The sequence below is a fragment of the Canis aureus genome, chromosome 18 (genome assembly GCF_053574225.1).
Source record: "Canis aureus isolate CA01 chromosome 18, VMU_Caureus_v.1.0, whole genome shotgun sequence".
In the NCBI taxonomy this organism is placed as follows: Eukaryota; Metazoa; Chordata; class Mammalia; order Carnivora; family Canidae; genus Canis; species Canis aureus.
Window position 1 is genome coordinate 17,520,434 of NC_135628.1, and position 19,363 is coordinate 17,539,796.

The window sequence follows — 19,363 nt, forward strand, 5'->3', positions numbered from 1 at the left end:
AAAGAAACATGTTGCTTTAAAATCAAGTTAGCTTTGCTAACTTTGAGCATTACACCACTCACACACATAAAACCAGAGAGCTATGGAATTTCCATGGGTGGGCCAGCCCCAACTCAGGACAAGCACACCCTGAGCTAAAATTAGATGTGTCCCTGAGCCAGTTAGGCAGCCTCCCTATGCAGGGAGCCTCTTCTGACAGCTGTTTTCACTTGAAATGGGGTGTGAGGGTCCCTGAGTACCCACTAGAGTGTAGGTCCCTCACTGCCCCCCCCTCCCCGGAGTTACCCCTCTGCTTATCTGCTTTGAGCGCAGGTGGCCCCTGGGCAGGAAGCCCAGCAGGTGGGGGTATTTAGTGGGGAGCAAGGACACTGCTCAAAGGTGGGGAGGAAATCCACGCAGGAACATTCTACGAGCCCGGAGGCAGAGGTGCTGAGGGCCCACTCAGATGTCAGGAAACTGGGGACTTAGAATTTTAGCACAAGGCAAATATTCCTTCCCAAGTCCTTAAGAGGTAACCAATTAATGTGAGTTTAAAAGCACTCTCTTCTACTTAATAGAGAAACTTCTGCAGAAGCGGAAAAGAGCCCTTTGGCAAGGCTCTGGCTTCCCTGGTTTCTAAGGATCTGAATCTAAATAACACAAGAATGAGATGGAAAGCACAGACTCTCCAAAACACTCCAGAGCCCTTGCTGCTCCAGGCTGCAGCCCTCTGCCACCATTACCTGTCCCCAGTGGGGCAGGCGTGCAGGGGCCTACAGATGGCAGCCCCTTCTGGATTGTGTGGGTGAGAAATGGCCTTGGCAACGCGGCCAACAGGAAGAGCTTTGACCAAAGGTAGCTGGAGCTTTTTCCAGAACAAATATAAAAACCATGTGAAGCAGCTGGACCCACGTCAGGCAGTCTCCTGTTGGAAATGTCACGTTGAACCTCACGATGTGGGTGTAATCAAAGGACTGGAGATTTCGAGAAAACATCCAGAGGATCGGCAGAGGGAAGACACTGCCAGCTTGCACTGCCAGGCTGTGGGTGTATGGACTCCAGTCCTAGCAGCGTGGGGAGGGGAGGATGGTTCGGGGGAGACAGGGCAGGAATCACCACCGGGAAAGAGTCTGCTCTCTGTGCATCTGGACTGTCTGTTAGAACTACTGCTTCTCTAATAGGCAAGGGACGGTTCCAAAGGGCTTGAGGATGCCCCTATGTAATAGGGACGGGCCTGCCACACGACTCACTGGGCACACTGGGCTGTTCCCTAGGTGCTTCCTGGACTAGCCTTATGTTTCACATTGTCACCCCACCTAGACCCCAACCCTCACTGACACACTGTGACTTTGTTACACTTCTCTAGGATCTTCACTGAGAGAGAAAAGATAGATTCTACGGATTATTTGTTTTTCTTATTTTTCCTATGTTATTTTCCCATTTTTATTTTGGAAAAATATTGAACCTACAGGAAAATTGAAAGAATAACACAATGAACAGGAGTACACCATTCACTTAGAGAAACAGATGAACATTTTACCATATTTGCTTTTCCTCTCTCCTCCCACTTTCTCCTCCCTCCAAACACACACATACACATAGAAACACAAGTTTTTTGTTTTTAGTTTTTGCTGAACCATCTGAAAGTGAGTTGGAGATACTATAACATCATCCCTAAAGAGTCCAGCCTGTATCTCCTAAGAACAAGGACAGTCTCCTACAAAACCCATGTGGGGTTTATTTGCATGACAATACTTTTTAAAACAAAAATCCTTGTTTTAGCTCTCCCACGTCCTGGCATCTGGTAAGTGTACCTTTTAGAGTTACTTTCTTTACATCTGGTAAGTGTACCTTTTATAGTTACTTTCTTTAAAGAGATGGGTAAATCAGTCATAACGTCTTTATTAAATGGGCCAGCTCCACTTTTGGTTTTTATCTAAAATGGATACTTTCAACTTCTTTCTTTTGCTTTTAAAATACTCCTAGGAGTGTATTAGGTTTTAAGGATGCCTGTCCATCCACATCTAGGCTAGAAAGGGACCTGAAATTTGTCAGGAAGCTGGGACGGGGCCAGGGGTGTGGGAGAGACACTGGGTTGTAGAACCCAGATGGATTTCCTTGACTTATGCAGCATTGTTTCCTAGATACTTGTCAAAATGCCCTTATAAGTTCTTCTGCCCTCTAGAGAGTAAGTTCTGGAATGTGAATGCTCAGTATGCCATTGCTCATGAGGAGATGAACATGAAATTATGAAAGTGATTATAAACCCTGCAAAAGAGGCTCCAGTCTCAGATGATGGTGGAGAGTTTGGTCATTCAGAGACTTTTCTGGTTGGTTGATTTCTTTTTCTCAAAGGAAATCTTATCTGAAGGCAAAAAAGCTGAACAAAGTGACACTGGGACCAAAGGAAGCAACACTGTCAATGACAGGAACGCCATCCTTCTCTCATGGACTTCCCATGTCTCTTTATTCTTTCATGGAATCTCATGAAGCCCTCACGAAGTGCAGAAGCCTTGAGCTGGACGACCATAGCCATAGGGGCCCAGGCAAGGGTAGTTTATCCTGCCAGCCCACTGTCCACACGTGGCCTAGAAAGAACTTCTAGAAAAGAGAAAGGCAGGAGTGTACATCTGTGTCAACCTCTAGAGCTTTAATGGAGGCCCAGCCTCAATGCCTAATGGAAGGCAAATTTAATCCACAAATGCTCCCTGAAGACCTACTATGTTTCTAGACCCATAATCTGGTTCTAATCTTACTTCCCACACCTTTCTTTCAAAATTTCCATTTATTCAGGAATAAATCCATCCACTTAAGAAACAGGGGGTTTTGGATAACAAAACAGTAGGAAAGAAAGCTAGTATTTTTTAACTATTGTGGGCCAAATATTTTACATACATCATTTCTTTTAATCTTCATAATAATCTTCGTAAAGACAGGTCATATCATCCCATTCTTAGATGAAGAAACTAAGCCACAAAGAGATGTACAAAAACATTGTGTCCAAGGTCATCCTGTTAGTAAATGACAAATCTCTCCAATTCTAAATCTCAGGTTCTTTCAATCTCACCACACTGAGAATCGTTAAATCTGTTAAAGATGGAGAGCCATGTTTCAAAGTTTTAGAATTCAATAAAATGCCATGTTTTCTAAACAGCAGTCCTCAATAACTTAAGAAAGCTTTGCTTAATTGGAATAAATTTCAAATAACTCAAAAACTCTACTGAGAACTGTTGGCTCTTTCACTGGGGATTTCAAAGCTACTTTGAGAACTGGTAATGCCCCAGGCCCATCATCACAACATCTATTACCGTTATGGAGCACGGCCGAAAATGAATCTAGATACTGTCAGTGCAGCCCTTCCAAGACCCCACCCAAGCACACACTTCCTGCCTCTCGAAGTCTCCATGAATGGCCAGTTTCTCCTTTGCTGCTGCCGCCCAGCCCTGGGCTTACAAACATGCTCACATCTCTCCCATCCTGGAAAAAAGATTTTGTTCCCTAACCCTCCCCCTTCTTGAGCTGCCATCCAGTCCCTATGCTTCCCTTCACCTCTAAACTTTTAAAAAGCTCTGTGTTCTCTGCATATGACTTTACCCCCATTATTCCTCACCCCGCTGCAGTTGACCTTCTGCCCCCAGTCCCCTGCTAAAAGCTCTCTCCAAAGCTACTTCCGTCATCATACCTGGTGACCTGCCCAACCTCCCCAAGGGTCCAAAGCTATCAATTTCCTGCTCCCTAGAAACCCCCTCTTCCCTCACATCCCTGGTCCTCCTTCTGCTCTGACCACTGCTTTTCCTTACCACACCAAACACATGGCTCTCCCACTGCAAGATTTGGTGTCCATCGCTCCAAGGACTTCAATTTTTGCCAGGACCTCCCAGATACCTCTCAATCAACATTTCCCAGGATCTGCATTTCTGCCCCACACCAGACTGTGGAAACAAAAGCTCAGCTGGAAATGTCCAGCATCCAACCTCTCATCGCCTTGTGACCCAGGCAATGCCTCCCCTTTGGATCTCCACCTCTGCCACCTGCATGCCCAGCCTCCTGGCCCTCCTCATCCCACAGCTAGGTCCTATAGGTTCTCGTCCCAGGTGCCCTGCACCCTGACCCTCTGGTACAGTCAGGTCAGAACCCACCATGCCTTCTAGGTCCAGCTCCTGCAACCAGTCATCCTGCTGTCCTATAGTGCCTCTGGATTAGTCTTCCTGAAGTACAGCTCTAACTGATTTTTTAAAAGTACAACACCCATGGAATGCCTGGGTGATTTAGTCAGTTAAGCATCTGCCTTCAACTCAGATCATGACCTTAGGGTCCTGGGATCAAGCCTGTGTTGGGCTCCCTGCTCAGTAGGGAGCCCGCTTCTCCCTCTCCTTCCACTTTTCCCCCTGCTCATGCTTTCTCTGTCAAATAAATAAATAAAATCCTTAAAAATAACCCCATATAACTTCTATCCCTCTATTGCTCTTTGGGCCAGCTCTCAAGGCACAGTCCGGTCCTCCAGTCTCCTCTCCTCCTGGTCCTTGCTACCCCATCTTGCCCACCTTCTTGCCTTTGTTCACACTGCCCCTCAGCTTGGGATGGGTCTGCTCCCTGAATTGCCAGACCAACTCTCTAAGTCCTCACCAGTGTCAGCTCCCTAGCACCTCTCCTTCCCAAGACAGGGGCGTAAGGACAGTGGTTAAGACTGAGGCCCCTAGAGCCAGACTGTCTGTGTGAACTCAGACTGCTCAGTCACTCTGTGCCTTGTTTTCCCCACTTGTAAAATGAAGCCAATAACTCTCCCAGTGTGGCTGTCAGGATTAAATAAGGTAATACACCCAAAGCTCTTGCCAAGGGACTTGCCAAATGTGAGCACTCAATAAATAGCAAGAGCTTCATTATCCCTGAGACAACCCAGATCCTACCTCCATGGCTCTCTGCCCTTGTCCCCTTGTCACTTGCCTTTTTTTATTCCTGTAGGACAGTCATTTGCATGGACGTCTCAGCCTCTGTGGGAAAGGAACCTATCCATCACCTCTCTCTCCAACACCATTCAAACAAGCAAGACACACTCCATAAATGCTTTGTTGAACTGAATAAAATTAAATAATATGTGTTTAGATTGAGATCAAAAACTGTTTACTCTATTGGGAAAAGGTTCCACTTCTGAGGGGCCCATGGTTACAAAAGTGGCCTCAACAGGAAATGGAAGGAATCCCATGGCTTTAGTAACTTCTCATGGAATGAGCAGAGAAAACAAAGTAGAATTTTCTGGAATGAGGCACACACATGGAATCCAGCTATACAGGAAACTGCCCTGGCAGGTCATCTTTGTGATTTGAAGAACTCTGACCAAGATGCCCCTGACAGAACTCAGGATCAAAGACCATCTTTCTACGGTGGAGGCACCAGCCTGAGTGAGTCACAGCAGTACTCCTGCCCACAGCCGCTTGGGAAAAGCGGCTGGGGAGTCATGAGGGAAGGTCCACTCTGTCAGAACAGAAAGGGATTTGGCAGGGGAGAGGCATCAGCTCTCTCTGCCCCAGTCCCAACAGCAGTCAGCCTGTCATAGTTATACTTGGGGTGCTAACAAGGAGGCCCATCTCTTCTCTAAATCAAAGTGCCTTCCCATCCTGAAGGAAAGCTATGAGCTTAGGGTCTTTTCTCCATAAGCCCCCATACATGCATATCATCCAAAAATGTATGCGAATGCAACAGAACCCAATGCAGGCCCCAGAAAAGAAGGGCTGAGGAAAAATAAGAGAGCTACTTTCGCTTTTTAGGAATGAGACTCCCAGGGACAACAGCAAGCTGTTCCTCAAGAAATCTCAAGCTTGGAGGAAAGTGGAGAAGAGCAATGAGTATGTCCAGGCACAGCAGTGAGCCCCTTGGCTATTCTCCAGCTGGGCTATTCCAACTCTGCTCACCCTTTAAGCCCAGCCCAGGAGCACCCCCTCCTCTAAGATCCCGCAGCACCTGAATGGGCACCATCCATCTGGTCTGGGACAGACACTGCCTGCTACTTTTAGGTGACCTTTTCTGTCTGCAAGATCACTAATCCCACTCTCCCGCGTGTTCCTTGAGTGAAGGGAAGACCTCACACTTCACTTCCCCCTCCTCAAGGCAAAGCCAATAATTCAGGCCCATCCATTAATATGGAACAATTCTGAGCAAAGTTGAGGGACGAAGGGTCACAGACAACTAATCCCCATGCTCAGGCAGCTGACAGTCCAGCAGGAGAAACAAGGAAGCCTGTCAGCTCTTTTCAGTGTGCCATGTGCACATGTGAAGAAGTATGAGAAGGGAGTAATGTCCAGGTGTTAGAACAGGGAAGAGATCTGGAAAAACTTCCTAAAGAAGTCAACATGCGGGGATTCCTGGGTGGCTCAGTGGTTTAGCACCTGCCTTTGGCCCAGGACGTGATCCTGGGGACCCGGGATCGAGTCCCACATCAGGATCCCTGCATGGGGCCTGCTTCTCCCTGTGCCTGTGTCGCTGTCTCTGTCTGTCTGTCTCTCTCTCTCTCTGTGTCTCAAATAAATAAATAAATAAATAAATAAATAAATAAATAAATAAATAAATAAAATCTTTAAAAAAAAAGTCAACACGCAAAATAACCTAAATATAGGACATCATAGTTGTGGTGGCATGGGTTGGTGGGTTGGTGGGTGGGCTGGTTGGTTAAACGGATGGTCGGTTGGTTGGATGAATGGTTGGTTAAATGAATGTATGCATAAAAAAAATGAATACCCACAAGTGAACTTGAGGATAAAGTTTTAATTGTTCCAATTCTACTGAAAATTATCAGTTTAAGTTTTATGACACTTTCCCAAGCAGATCAGCATAATTTTCCCTTCCTTTCTCTTTGCTATATGCAGGCTTTCATTCGCTCAATATTTATTGCCAGGTCCAGGGATACAGCTGGAAAAAAAGAAAGGAATGAAGGAAAGAAGGAAAGAAGAGAGGGAGGAAGGAAGGGAAGAAGGAAGCCCACTCAAGTTCTCAAAGACTACATGGAAGTAAAGGTGAGTTATCAAATCACTATGCTATATCGAGGGTTATCCGTGATACTGAGGAGCAGAAGAGAAGCATATAGACCCTGTGAACCAGGCAAGGGTTAGGGTGAGACATGTGAGGAACCTAGCATGCAAAATTTAAGGAAGCACTCACTTCCAGGTTCATGCAGGCGTCTGCACTACAGATGAGCTACCCTGAGAATGCATGCTCCTTAAATTCGATACCCTAAATGCCTCGCTAGCTCACTCTCATCCTGGCCCCATTGCTGACTTCAAGATGGGCCACTCTTTGCAGTTCTGGTAGCCAGGGTCTAGTGAGCTAACTGGCAGACCAGCAAATAAGCACCGTGGAGTGAGGGGGGCGGGGGGAGGCACTCAGGAAAGAAGTATCTCCATATACTTCCCCTGCTGATAATCATCTCCCCAAAGTTATCCCTGAGCCTTAACAGCCTCCTTCCACCCAGCAGCAGTGGCTTCCCCTGCATGGAACAGCTTTCCAGCCTGTGTGCTATGGATTCAGGCCTTGGGCAGAGCAGCAGCAAGGCCCAGATGTGGTCAGAGGAGGATCTCGGAGCTGCCACTCTGATGTCCAGAGATGGACAAAATGAGACCACTCACCCTTCCACGGAGAGGTGTGGATGCACTCTCACCTCTTTAGCCACGCTTTGAGGGTCTCAGAGGGAATCTGGGTCATGAGAAATCTCTCTGCCCTGGGAGATGCACTGGACAGAAGAGCCCCAGGTGCTCCAGAGCTAAAGGTACCTAGCAGCTAGAATTACCACATAGGGTAGGGGCAGATACCCCCATCTTACTCCAAGTAGCCTGTAACATGCAGTGAAGCAGTTTCTCATATTTATGCTCCACACACGCTAGGCAGAGGCCTGCATGCAGGAGACAGAACTGGTATCCCACCGTGGATGGGGGGCACACGTAGGGTAAACGTGGGTAAGAGGTAAGAGGGAGAACCAGCTGAGCACAGGGCAGCCATACCCACCACAGAGGAGAGGTCCCTGGAGGCAGTCATGAAGGTGAAGCTGGATGAGCCCAGGAGCTCCAGGCCGCCCACCTGTTCACCCGGGGCTGCTGGCACACAGGGAAGCAACTACCTGTTGTGCATGTTTCAAGAGTCAGCTAATTTCAAACCTTTAGAGTCTGACATAAATCCAAATAATGTGCAGAGGTAAATTAAAATGGAAATTCCACCCGTTACTCATCCCATGCGGTGCAGATGTTGTCAGACTCGGGATGCTCGAGTATGGGGAATAGTCAATAAACCACAAACACCACATCCTCAGAGGAGCCTCTGCCAAGCCCCAGATGGCATTATTCATTCCCTATCAGGACGCAGCCAGGCATCTGTGTGCCTGCTGGCCCACTCAGGACCAGGAGCCCAGGAGGGGCTGGGCAGCCAGGAGGGACCAGGATTCACTCATCTCTCCTCCCAGTGCACAGCCCTCGCAAGGGGTCTGGTGAGTGGCTGCTGAAGGAAATCACTAGCAAGGGTCTCTGGAGCCCTGAGGATTGATGAAGATCTGCCGCCACCTACTGTCCATTCTGCTAAACCCCAAAAAATCAGCCAGGGCAGCCCTAACGGTAGGCACTAAATCTCGGGAGACAGGGACACTGATACTCCTGGAGCCATGGTGGTCACAGAACAAGGCAGTTATATCGCATTCCTCACCCAATGTTACCACGTCACCATGAAGTCCTTGCGGGGACACAAGGCCTCTCCAAGCCCAAGGGCCCCTTGCCCTGTCAACAGCACTCCCTAACCACTCAGGTCTTCCACTCCTCTGACAGCGCTGCAATCTAGCACCTGAGTATGGAGAGTTGGACCCGAGCATGGGCTTCTGAGGCAGGGAGCCATCTCCCCCTTCTGCATCCCTAGTGATGAGTTGGACCCCAAAGGGCACTCAAGAGGCACCTCCTGTCTGGCCGACACAGCAGGACATTACCAGCCCCAAAGCCCAGGATGGTGTGAATGGCACTCTTCCCTGGGTGGGGGGGGGGGGGGGGGGGGGCTGTGACATCGGGATGGGAGGAGCTGCCTGCAGGCCTGAATCGGGCTTCGTGCCAGTCTCCCCTCTAGGGTCTGTCTGCCTGGCTTGCCTCACCAGGGCATCCCAGAGGTGATGGCCGTGAACAGGCTCTGCCACTAGTCTATCAAAACTCTGGGGTCTGGGCAAGTATACAAGGAGCCACAAGAATGACAGGGAAGACCCTGGTGCCCCACCCAGGTCCCCTGGCCTCAGCATGCCCATCTCAGCTGCTGTCCATGTTGGCTACTAACGGCTCACAGCTGTGTCCCTCTCCACGGAATCCCCTCTGTCAGATTCACCCAGGAGGTGGCACACTGCCCACCCCATCCCAGGATGGGCAACCCTGAGTCAATGACTGACAAGGGGTAAAAAGCTCTCTCCTAGCTTAATGGTGGGGACAGCTGTGGATCAAGTCACACTCTCATCTCCCTGTGGGATCAGACTGAGGCCCCACATCCTGGCTGAAACCTTCCCCTGCCCTGTCCTGCTTCCCCCACTGCCTTTCTCCTAAGAGCACCCCCAGTAATTACATGCAACTGAGCCTCCATTCTAGGCTTGAATTCTAGGGCAACGTCAGCCTGGAGCACACCACCTCCCCCTGCCTCTGCCCCTGGCTGTGACTTCCAGGGCCACCTCTGAGCCCGATGTTGCAAGGCCCAGAGAAGGCTCCAAGTAGCCACCTTCCCTCACCCCTGTTAGGTCTGAGTGCTGGGACAGTTCTACACATACAAGCCAGCTCTGCTATTGCCTCACTGTCCTTTGTCACGCTTTAAAATGATTGATGCACACGTCTCTCCACCTTGAAGAGCTCACAGGATCTGAAACATACTAGGATTCACATCCACCTTTACAGAATTGAATGACATAAATGGGGAGGGGGATGCGGGTGGGCAGGACTGATGGTGGGGAGGTTGGGAAGGGCAGGGAGATTACTCTGGTCCTGGTTTTAAATCAAAGGTGCTGCATACAGTTATGTGCACTGCACAAAGATGCCTAGCTGAGGGGACAAGAGACAGCTGAAAGCCAACCCATATTCCATCCACCAAACTATGAGCCCTGGGATCTACTTCCACCCAGAACCTTGACAGGTTCCTTAAATTCTCTGGCCTTAGTTTTCTCATCTGTAACATAGGGATAATAAGTGCTAGCAAGATCCTCATTCTCAGCTCCCAGCATCTTCTGGGAGTTTGGAGGGAGCTCTACTAGTCTACCCGCCTGTAGACCTTTACTCTCCTCTCCTCTATGCACTGCATCCTGACTTTAAGCGTGACTTATCTGACTGAAAGAAAGAAAGAGAGGGCATGAAGCTCAGTTGTACCCTTTCACTCCTAAGTGGGAGCTGCTTTCCTGGGGTGGCCCTTCCCACCATATGGCCGTGTGAGCTGACCTGCACTGGGCCTGACACGAGGTGAGGAAGTCGGTCTAGTGCTGGGCCCATCAGACCTCATGATTATGATTTGCTATGTCTTCTATCTTCCCCTTGTCAATCACAGAAACATATGAGGTCTACCTACAATATCCAGGTCTACCTGGATACCCTTTGTTTGATTTGTCAATTTGTTCAGAACTCAGGAGAAGAATACTTTTTAACAAGAACACAAAAGGAAAAAAAATAATAATATTCATCTCAGTGGATTATTAGAAAGAGCAAACTGACCAATATATACAAGTACCTAGCAGAGTGACCAGCAAATGGACGGTAAGTGGTAGGCAAACAACAAAGCCCCCAAAATGTTTTCTGACAGATCAGTGTAAGGGTCAACACTACTAAACATGGGTTAAATACCCCTAATTATATACTTCGCTTAGTATTGGGGGGAGGGGCTGTGAATACACTTTTACCTGCTTCCTGTAAGACAAAGTTCATACCATCTTTCAAGAGTTTGATAACCACTCCAAGGCCCCAGGGGTTCTCAGGGGCAGAACTGGTTTGCCAGTCCAACCTGGAATCCAGCCTGGAATCCATGCAATTCCAGAGCCCATGCGCCATACCTCCTAAGTGCACTATAACCAGTAGGTCCTCAATAAATATCTGACAATTGAAGCAGAAGGCTCAGAATAACTCCGGAAGAATCATAGGCCAGCAAAATGCACAAGCCAGCGGAAAACCCGGAAACCATTTACCCAGGGGCCACATTTTACAGTCAGAGACAATGAAGTCAGAAACAAATGACTGGCCCAGGTCAGCCAGGCCAAGGGAGGGCTAGAACCCAGGGCTCCTGATACACCAGCCACTCCTATTTCTCCCCCTGAGAATGCTTCCACTCCGTTAGGTTTGAGGCACGGTTCTCAGCGCACACAGGCATGGCACTGGAGGGCAAAACAAGGTCTGCTGAGTCAAACGACAGCAGGCAGATTTTAACTCCATGTGAGGAAGACTTTTCTAGCAGTCAGAATCATGCAGAAGCGCTGCAGGGAGTTCCCCATCACTGGGGGTGTGCAAACGGACACCAGTCACCACCTAAAGGCCATGGAAAGGACTTCTATTCAGGAAGAGAGGTGAAACCATTCATTCTTGTATTCACCAGACTCTGGAGCTCGCTGCCTGGGTTCATATCCCTGTTCTGCCTCTTACTAGGTATATAAACGTGGACAAGTAAAAGACCTTCTCTGAGTGAGTTTCCTCATCTGTAAAATGGGAAGTATAATAGTATATCCCTCATAGAATTTTATGAGAAGTAAAAGAGTGAATTAACCTAAAACACTTAGAACAGTGTCTTTCACAAAGTAGGTCAATATCAGAAGTTTATTGATCTTGTTATTGCTGTGGGTGGTAGTAGTAATAGTATTAAATATTCATTGAGTGCCTTCTGTGTACCAAATACTAGTAGAGGGGCAGGGAATATAAAGGTCCCTGTTCTCTCTCTCTCTTTTCTTTTTTAAGATTTTATTTATTTTTTCATGAGAGACACAGAGAGAGGGGGAGAAGCAGAGACACAGGCAGAAGGAGAGGCAGGCTCCATGCAGGGAGCCTGATGTGGGACTTGATCCCGGGACCCCAGGATCACGCCCTGAGCTAAAGGCGGCGCTAAACCACTGAGCCACCCAGACGTCCCTAAAGTCCCTGTTCTCATGAAATTTATTTTCTATTGTGAGGGAGACAAACAATGGATATGTAAAATGATTTCAGGTAATGATAGGTCCTGTGAGGACAACAAAACAGGCTGGAGATGTGGGGGCGGAGGTGAAGTTGGTCAGAGAAAATCACTCTGAGTCCAGAACATCTGAGAGACAAGAAAGAGACAGTCACAAGATGATTTGGAAGCCGGGCCTTTACATCAGGGGAACAAGCCAGTTCTCCCTCTTGTGGGAATAAGCTACAAATGTTGGGTAATAGGAAAAAGGGCCTGTAGAAAGAGTGAAGATCCATAAGTAACTACATCAATGCTAACACAAAGGAAAAGAAGGGGGACTGGCCCTACCAAGATACTAAGCTATAACTACAAAACCATAGTAACAAAAGCTGTGATTACGTGGTTTCAGTTTTTTAAAAAGACAAAAGACAACACAATAGAGAGCTCAAAGACAGACCCATGTCGAAATGGGAACCTAGGAAAGAATAAAGGTGGCTTCAAAAAACCACTGGGTTGAAGAACAGATTGTGGATGGTGCTGGGAAAACTGTCTCACTCTATGGATAAAAACAGAGGTGGATCTTTTCATCCTGACAAACACAAAAAGAAAATGTAAATGCAATAATTATTCCAACTAAAATAAAAATTATCTGATAGGAAATATATAGCGGACTGTAAAGAAATATCAACAAATATCAAAAGATTGAAATCATACAGAATGTTTATGGATGAAGGGAAAATAAGCCAGGAATCAAAAGCAAAAGCCAGAAAAGCACCCCAGATGTTTGCTCTGGTCAATAACATGTCTAAATAACCCATGGGGCAAAAGAAGACATCACAATGAGAATTAGAAAATATTTAAACTAAATCATATGAATACATAACATACGATTCACAGGATACAAAGCATTGCTCAGAGGGAAATCTGTAGCTAGCTGTAAAAGGTATTATACAAGATGACTGAGGGAGAAATGGATGAGATGGGATTTTGTGTACATGTATATATGGATTTTTTTCAGCTTAAATAAATTATAAATTTTTAAAAAGAAAGAAGGATCCTGGCAAACCCCACAGGCTTTTGGCTGCAACCCCTAAGTAGAAGGCTATGGAATGGATGAGAGTAAAAAGATGAAAACAGATAACCCCCAGATACACTAGAATCAAAGGAAGGCTGAGGTCACTCTACCTAAACAGACATGAAGTCAGTAAGCATTACTAGAGATGAAGACAGATTTCACAACGATAGAAAAAAATCTATCCATCCCGAGGACAGAAAAATTCTATGTGTATATGCATCAGATACCCTAGCCACAAAATGTGCTGAGCAGAGTAGGCCCAGCTTCCCTAGGGTCACGAACGGAGTTCACAGACTGTATCTACTTAGCTTGCCATGTACCACCCGCACCTAAGTACCTCACTAGTCAAGAGAAGAGAAAGAAGGACTACCCCTGCTAGCATATCCTAGATACCAGAATCTCATGAGGCTGTTGCAAGAAATTTGCCAGCCGATCACCTTCACGAATTTAGAGACAATTCCAAATTGTATTTACGTACAAACCCTTACGTAAAAATATTAATTGAATCAAACAATATGTAAAAAGATAATATATCATACCCAAGTAAGATTGATTCCAGGAATGTAAGGTTGGTTTAACATTTAAAAATCAGTCAATGTAAGACTGATCAAGGTCAACTGTAAAGGAATAAAAGGAATAAAGAGGGATGCAGGGATCCCTGGGTGGCGCAGCGGTTTGGCGCCTGCCTTTGGCCCAGGGCGCGATCCTGGAGACCCAGGATCGAATCCCACGTCAGGCTCCCGGTGCATGGAGCCTGCTTCTCCCTCTGCCTGTGTCTCTGCCTCTCTCTCTCTCTCTGTGGCTATCATAAATAAATAAAAATTAAAAAAAAAAAAAAAGAGGGATGCAGTAAAAAAAAAAGAGATGCCCCAGAAGGGGCCTGTGGGCGCTGCTCCATTGCCAAATCTGGGGCCTCCCCAAGAAACACTTCTTGCATGCCATGGCCTGGCCACGTTGCTATGGGTCAGCCTGGAAACCATGGGAACCATCTGCTAAAGCTTTCTTGACTTTGAGGAGAAAAAAGGACCAAGGAAACCTACCCCGAAGCTTCCCGCATGGGTGTACTCTGGGCTGCTTGCTCCCTGGTGGAGAGGCCATACCCACCTTGTCCACTTCAGAGGCTGACTCTGAGAGCCCAAGGAGCCACGGAGGACTGGGCGGATCTTTAAGAAAGCCATGGCCTCAGCACAGCATGCTCACCTGAGGGGCAGGGGCTGGCTCTCCTGCCTTGTGAATGTTCTTTCCAGCCTCTCCTGGGTCATCCTGGCACTCCCACCTGGCAAGGAGAATTTCAACGGCGTCCTGTTGGCCTCTGGGCCGCTGTCCACAGCTGGGCCATCTTCCTCGAGCTCTTGCCATCTGCCGCTTCCCCTCCGCAGCAGCCCTTTGCAGGACAAGTGGCGGGGGCTGCCGGGTGTGGTTCTCTGCTTTTCTGCAGTCAGCTCACCGAGAGGGCTCCTGGAAGGGGAGCCAGGGCTGGAAGCCAGGCCGTCCTGGGTGGTGGGACAGGCTGGGGCATGGGCAGAGAGCTCGGGCACTTTCCGGCTCTCGGAGTCGGGGGCCTGGGTCCTGCTGCTCAAGGCCGGGGACCGCTTCAGGGAGCGTCTGTGGACGGAATCCTGAAAGGGCCAAGCAAAAGCCCAGTAAGGATCCCCTTCAAGGGAGGTGGGAAAAAACTCTATCCCCCCACAGGCATGTGCCCATGATGTCCACTCCCCCAGGAACGTCTTCCCCCATCCATCCCCCAGCTCTTCTGAACATCCTACCTATTGTCTGAGAAGGTCCTCCTGGGCCACCAGATCTGAGCTGCTTTCACTGTGCTCCACCTGCATAAGCCCCAGGCGCCGGCCTCAGCCCTTCTCCCGCAGCCCTTGCAGACAGCGTGCTCTGCTCCAGGAGCAGTGGACCTGTAGCTCCAGGGCCAGGCCTCCATCCAAATTCCTACATCACCACCTACCAGCCATATCCCCTGGGCCAAGTTATTAGTTTCTCTGCTTCAATTGCCCTCCTCTGTAATATAAGCAGCCCACAATCTACTATCTGCCATTTCTAAAACCTCTTAAAACAAGTTCCTTTTTTTTCATATATATATATTTTTTATTGGAGTTCAATTTGCCAACATATAGTATAACACCCAGTGCTCATCCCGCCAAGTACCCCGCTCAGTGCCCGTCACCCAGTCACCCCAACCCCCCACCCACCTACCTTTCCACTACCCCTTGTTCGTTTCCCAGAGTTAGGTGTCTCTCATGTTAAAACAAGTTTCTTTTGGAGTTCTGTGGCAAATTCTTTTTAACTGCTATGAGGTTGTTTATACTCTTTTTATAAGTGTGAATATTCCTATCTTTAGCTGTAGAAATGTTAACGTTTTTGCTTATGGGATGCTACCCCAAACCCTACTGCAGGTGGTAGGTGGTATATGGCTTGTGCATGGTGTTTCTTTTCTGAAAATAAAATTCTGAATTCCAAAACACATTTGGCCCAAAGGTCAGGTGAAGGGTTGGGGACCTATAGCACCTATCTTGTACAGGATCGAGGTATTAAAGGGGATCCCCATGGAAGACATTGGCACAGAGCCAGACCAATCAGGGCAGTCAACAAATATCAGCCACTGCTCTACAGCTTCTCTCCAGTCCCCACTCACACAGGGCCTCAATCCTCCTGTGAAACAGACCAAGAATGGCAGAAGCCATTCTTCATTCATCTCTGGTGTCCACCGAGCTCCCAGCTCAGTAACTTCTTCCTAGTAAGCACTCAAGGCTTGCTTAATGTTTGAAATGAAGGAATTCCAAAAAAAGTCAATTGAAATGTCCTCTCTTGCTATCAATGATTAACTGATAAAATGGGAAGTCAAACTGTTTACCAACCTAGCGTCAGGGAGTGGAGGTAAAGAAGACAAGAATAGACCTGCTAGGCTTTTCCAGGGTTTAAAATTTGGGATCTCTTAGCATTTCCAGAAATATTCCAGAACCAAATGGGAAAGCCTGAACTGGAATAGAAACAGCTAATTCTGTAGTATTCTTGCCTAGTGGAAATTACGAGGCACTACAAACCTCCAAAAGCCACCAGGGCCTCCCTTGCCACACAGTGAAGAAAATATTAGTCACCATTCCCAAGTAGACCCAAACAAGGCCCAAGGCAGGGAACCCAGCCTCTTATTCATCCTTTGTAAGGACAGAGCTGATCTAGTAGGGGGGAAAAAAAAAACTAGCAAAGCTTGCTTTTATTCTCTTGAGCAACCAAGTATGGCCAAGGTACTCAAAAGCCCACAAAACACTTTCCAGAAAACCTGGGGAAATTCTACAACAACCTATCCTATCTTTCAATGCCCTTCACAGGATTCGGATATCCTCAAGGGAAAAACACACCTCCCAAAGCAATTATTCCTCCTTTTAGAAGTTTGGGACAATCTCCTAGATAATATTGCTCCAAATCTTCACACCTTAATTGTGAAGAGGGTCTCAACTACACGGATTGGATGTCACTGTAGGACAGGACCTTAGCATTCATCTGATCCACCAGTTCTCAAAGTGTGATCCCCCGGCCTTAGAGGTCCCCAAATCCTTTTAGGGAGCTCAAATCTATTTTCATAATAATAATATGACACAATTTGCCTTTTTCATCGTGTTGACGTTTGCAGTAATGATGCACATGAACTGGTGGGAAAAACTGCTGGCCCATAGCACAAATCAAGTGCTGGAGGTATCTGCCACCACTTGCAACAAAAATAAATAAGTAAAATGCTAATTTCATCTAAGAATGTCCATGCTGGGGCAGCCTGGGTGGCTCAGTCGGCTAAGCGCCCGACTCTTGATTTCAGCCCAGGTCATAATCTCTGGGTTGTGAGGTCAGCTCCACACAGGTTGGAGATTCTCTCCTTCTCTCTGCCCTTCCCCCTGCTAAGGCTCTCCCTCTCTCTCAAATAAATAAATAAGTAAAATCTTTTTTAAAAATGTCCATGCTGAAGCATATAAAGTATTAATTATATTCAGTCTCAACCCTATGGTACCCATCTCTTTAATATTCCATATGACAAAATAGGAGGTATATATAAACACTGCCAGATGCAGAGGATGACAGTTGTCTCAAGGAAAAGCACTTGCACAACCATCTGATTTGTGAATTGAACTTGCTACTTTCTTCCGTGGAACAACTGACAGATTAATTGTGGTTATTCAGACTTGGGTATTCAGCAGGCATTTCCTTGATAATAAGAGGAGCCTGTCACTTCAAGGGAAATGACTGATGTGTTCTGTCCATGATAAAATACAAGTTGTCAGGTAAAAATTAATATCTGGGGAAACTTGTATCAGCCGCTGTGATTGGATGGCTTCTCAGCACTTAAAATCTTTTCTGATTAGTTGGGTGGTGACATCAAAACATGGGATTTTTTTTTTTGATGTGGGTTAATTTTTCATAATGAAATGTCAACATTCAGAAGATCTCAGTAATTCAGATAACTTAACCAGTATTTTCCAAACTACCAAAACCCCCATGATATACAGGCAGAGGCAGGGAGATAGTCAGCTTCTTTCTGTCCTGATTCCAGGTGAATTGGGAGAAGAACACCAGCCTCTCGAGCCACAGCCCACATCTAGCCATACAGGGTGGGAGAGGAGGTGACCAGCCGTAGTAGACACACGAGATCTGTGCAGGTTTGCTCAGGCTCCCTCGTGGGACTAATACTGCCCTATGAGTTTGGTGTTTGATTTTCCTTTGTTTTCCTATTTCTTTGTTGTTTTACAAACTCCTATTACATTCATTCTCTCATTTGGTTGAGTCTCCCCACCTAATGGGACACTCCCACCAGAGTCCCTCCTTAAGGAAAGATATAAAACAATGATATGAAAGTATCAGAATTTCTTTTTAAAGCAAAGCAAATGAAACCATAAGGATTGGGATTTCCTCTTCCCTTTTAATATTATGTTCTAAAAAATAAAAAAAAATATTTAAAAAATAATAAAAAAGATGTTCTCTAGACTTGGATGGCTTGCCCCTGACTTCTGAATGGCAGAGGTAAAACTGGTAGATGTGTTCTCACTCAGAAGAGGAAGATAAAGCCATGACATCCATCTTGTTGACTTGAGGGGTAAACTGAGGTCAGGGAAGGTGATAAGGCCTGCCCATGATCCCACAAGGAGTTAACAGTACCACCAGAGGAAAAACAGGCAGGTGTCCCTCCCATCCCAACACACAGATCTATCTTGTGGGGTGCCCTCAAATAAACCCAGGCGACCCCTTAAGCCCTGCCTGGTTCTCACTTTCCACTCTCATCATAGCATTGAGAGCAGCAACTCTACCTGCGGGGAACTGGCAATAGGACCGGCCATCATGCCTCGGACAATCAGGCCAGACTTTGACCTGATCTTCTCGCCCACCCTCTTGGTGTCCAAGGAAGACTCTGACGACGGAAGCTTGTCCATCTTCTCCCACGCAGGGGCCACGGCAGGGCTTTCACCTGGGATAACTTGCATAGGCTTACTTTTGTGTGGGGGCCTTTTCGAGGATACAAAATTACCAAGCAAATCCCCATCAAGATTGTCGTGCCTGCAAAAAAGGGATTTCTCCATTAAACAGATTCCCCAATAGCTAACAACAATAATAAGTCCCACATTCAACTCAGAGCAAGCCCCTTCATACATCTGTGATGATTCTAACCCGCTAGTACTTTATCATTAAAGGTAAAGAATAGAAAATACTTTCACACCAGGGCAAGTCTGACCTACAAAATGAGACCAGGAAACAAACAAAATCAGAATTGATGACGTATGATAGGATTCCTCAAATATCCTTGAACGTTTTGTGTCCTCAAATATAAAGGGCATCCTTGTTCCAGACCTGAGTGATTACAGAAAATCACAGCCCTCCAAGAGAGTCATGAGCTACATGAAGCCCAGCCTTACTGCACATCAGTGAGATCAACAGATGGAGACATGTGGCAAACTTTGTGTTCTCCAACTATTCAGTTCAGGTTCAGTTGGGCATGCCAATGGCTTCTCTTATTGGGCTGCTTGGCACTGAAACAGAGTGAGAGAGAGACTGTGTGTGTGTGTGTGTGTGTGTGTGTGTGTGTGTGTGTATACAAGGGAAAGAGAGAGATAGAACAAAAGAAGATGAGATGCTGAGGCAAACAAGGAGGAATGATAAGAAAGAGAAAAAGACAGTGCAAGAGGCCCAGCTCAAGAGTACTCTTACCTA

The 19,363-nt window shown here is 47.0% G+C and overlaps 1 protein-coding gene across 9 annotated transcripts in view; it reads right to left on the reverse strand.

Moving 5' to 3' along the window:
- The window catches only part of MINDY4 (MINDY lysine 48 deubiquitinase 4), a 104,190-nt gene that overhangs the window by 71,449 nt on the left and 13,378 nt on the right, over positions 1-19,363 (reverse strand). For all 9 annotated transcript variants that reach the window (XR_013356595.1, XR_013356596.1, XR_013356597.1 and 6 more), the window contains exons 4-5: positions 18,466-18,712; positions 14,366-14,784 (exon numbers count right to left, since the gene is read on the reverse strand). Coding sequence is in view for 6 of the 9 variants with exons in the window: in XM_077856321.1 (XP_077712447.1) it covers positions 14,366-14,784; positions 18,466-18,712 (666 nt within the window). In the remaining 3 variants the exon portion in view is untranslated. The remainder of the gene's footprint in view (positions 1-14,365; positions 14,785-18,465; positions 18,713-19,363) is intronic.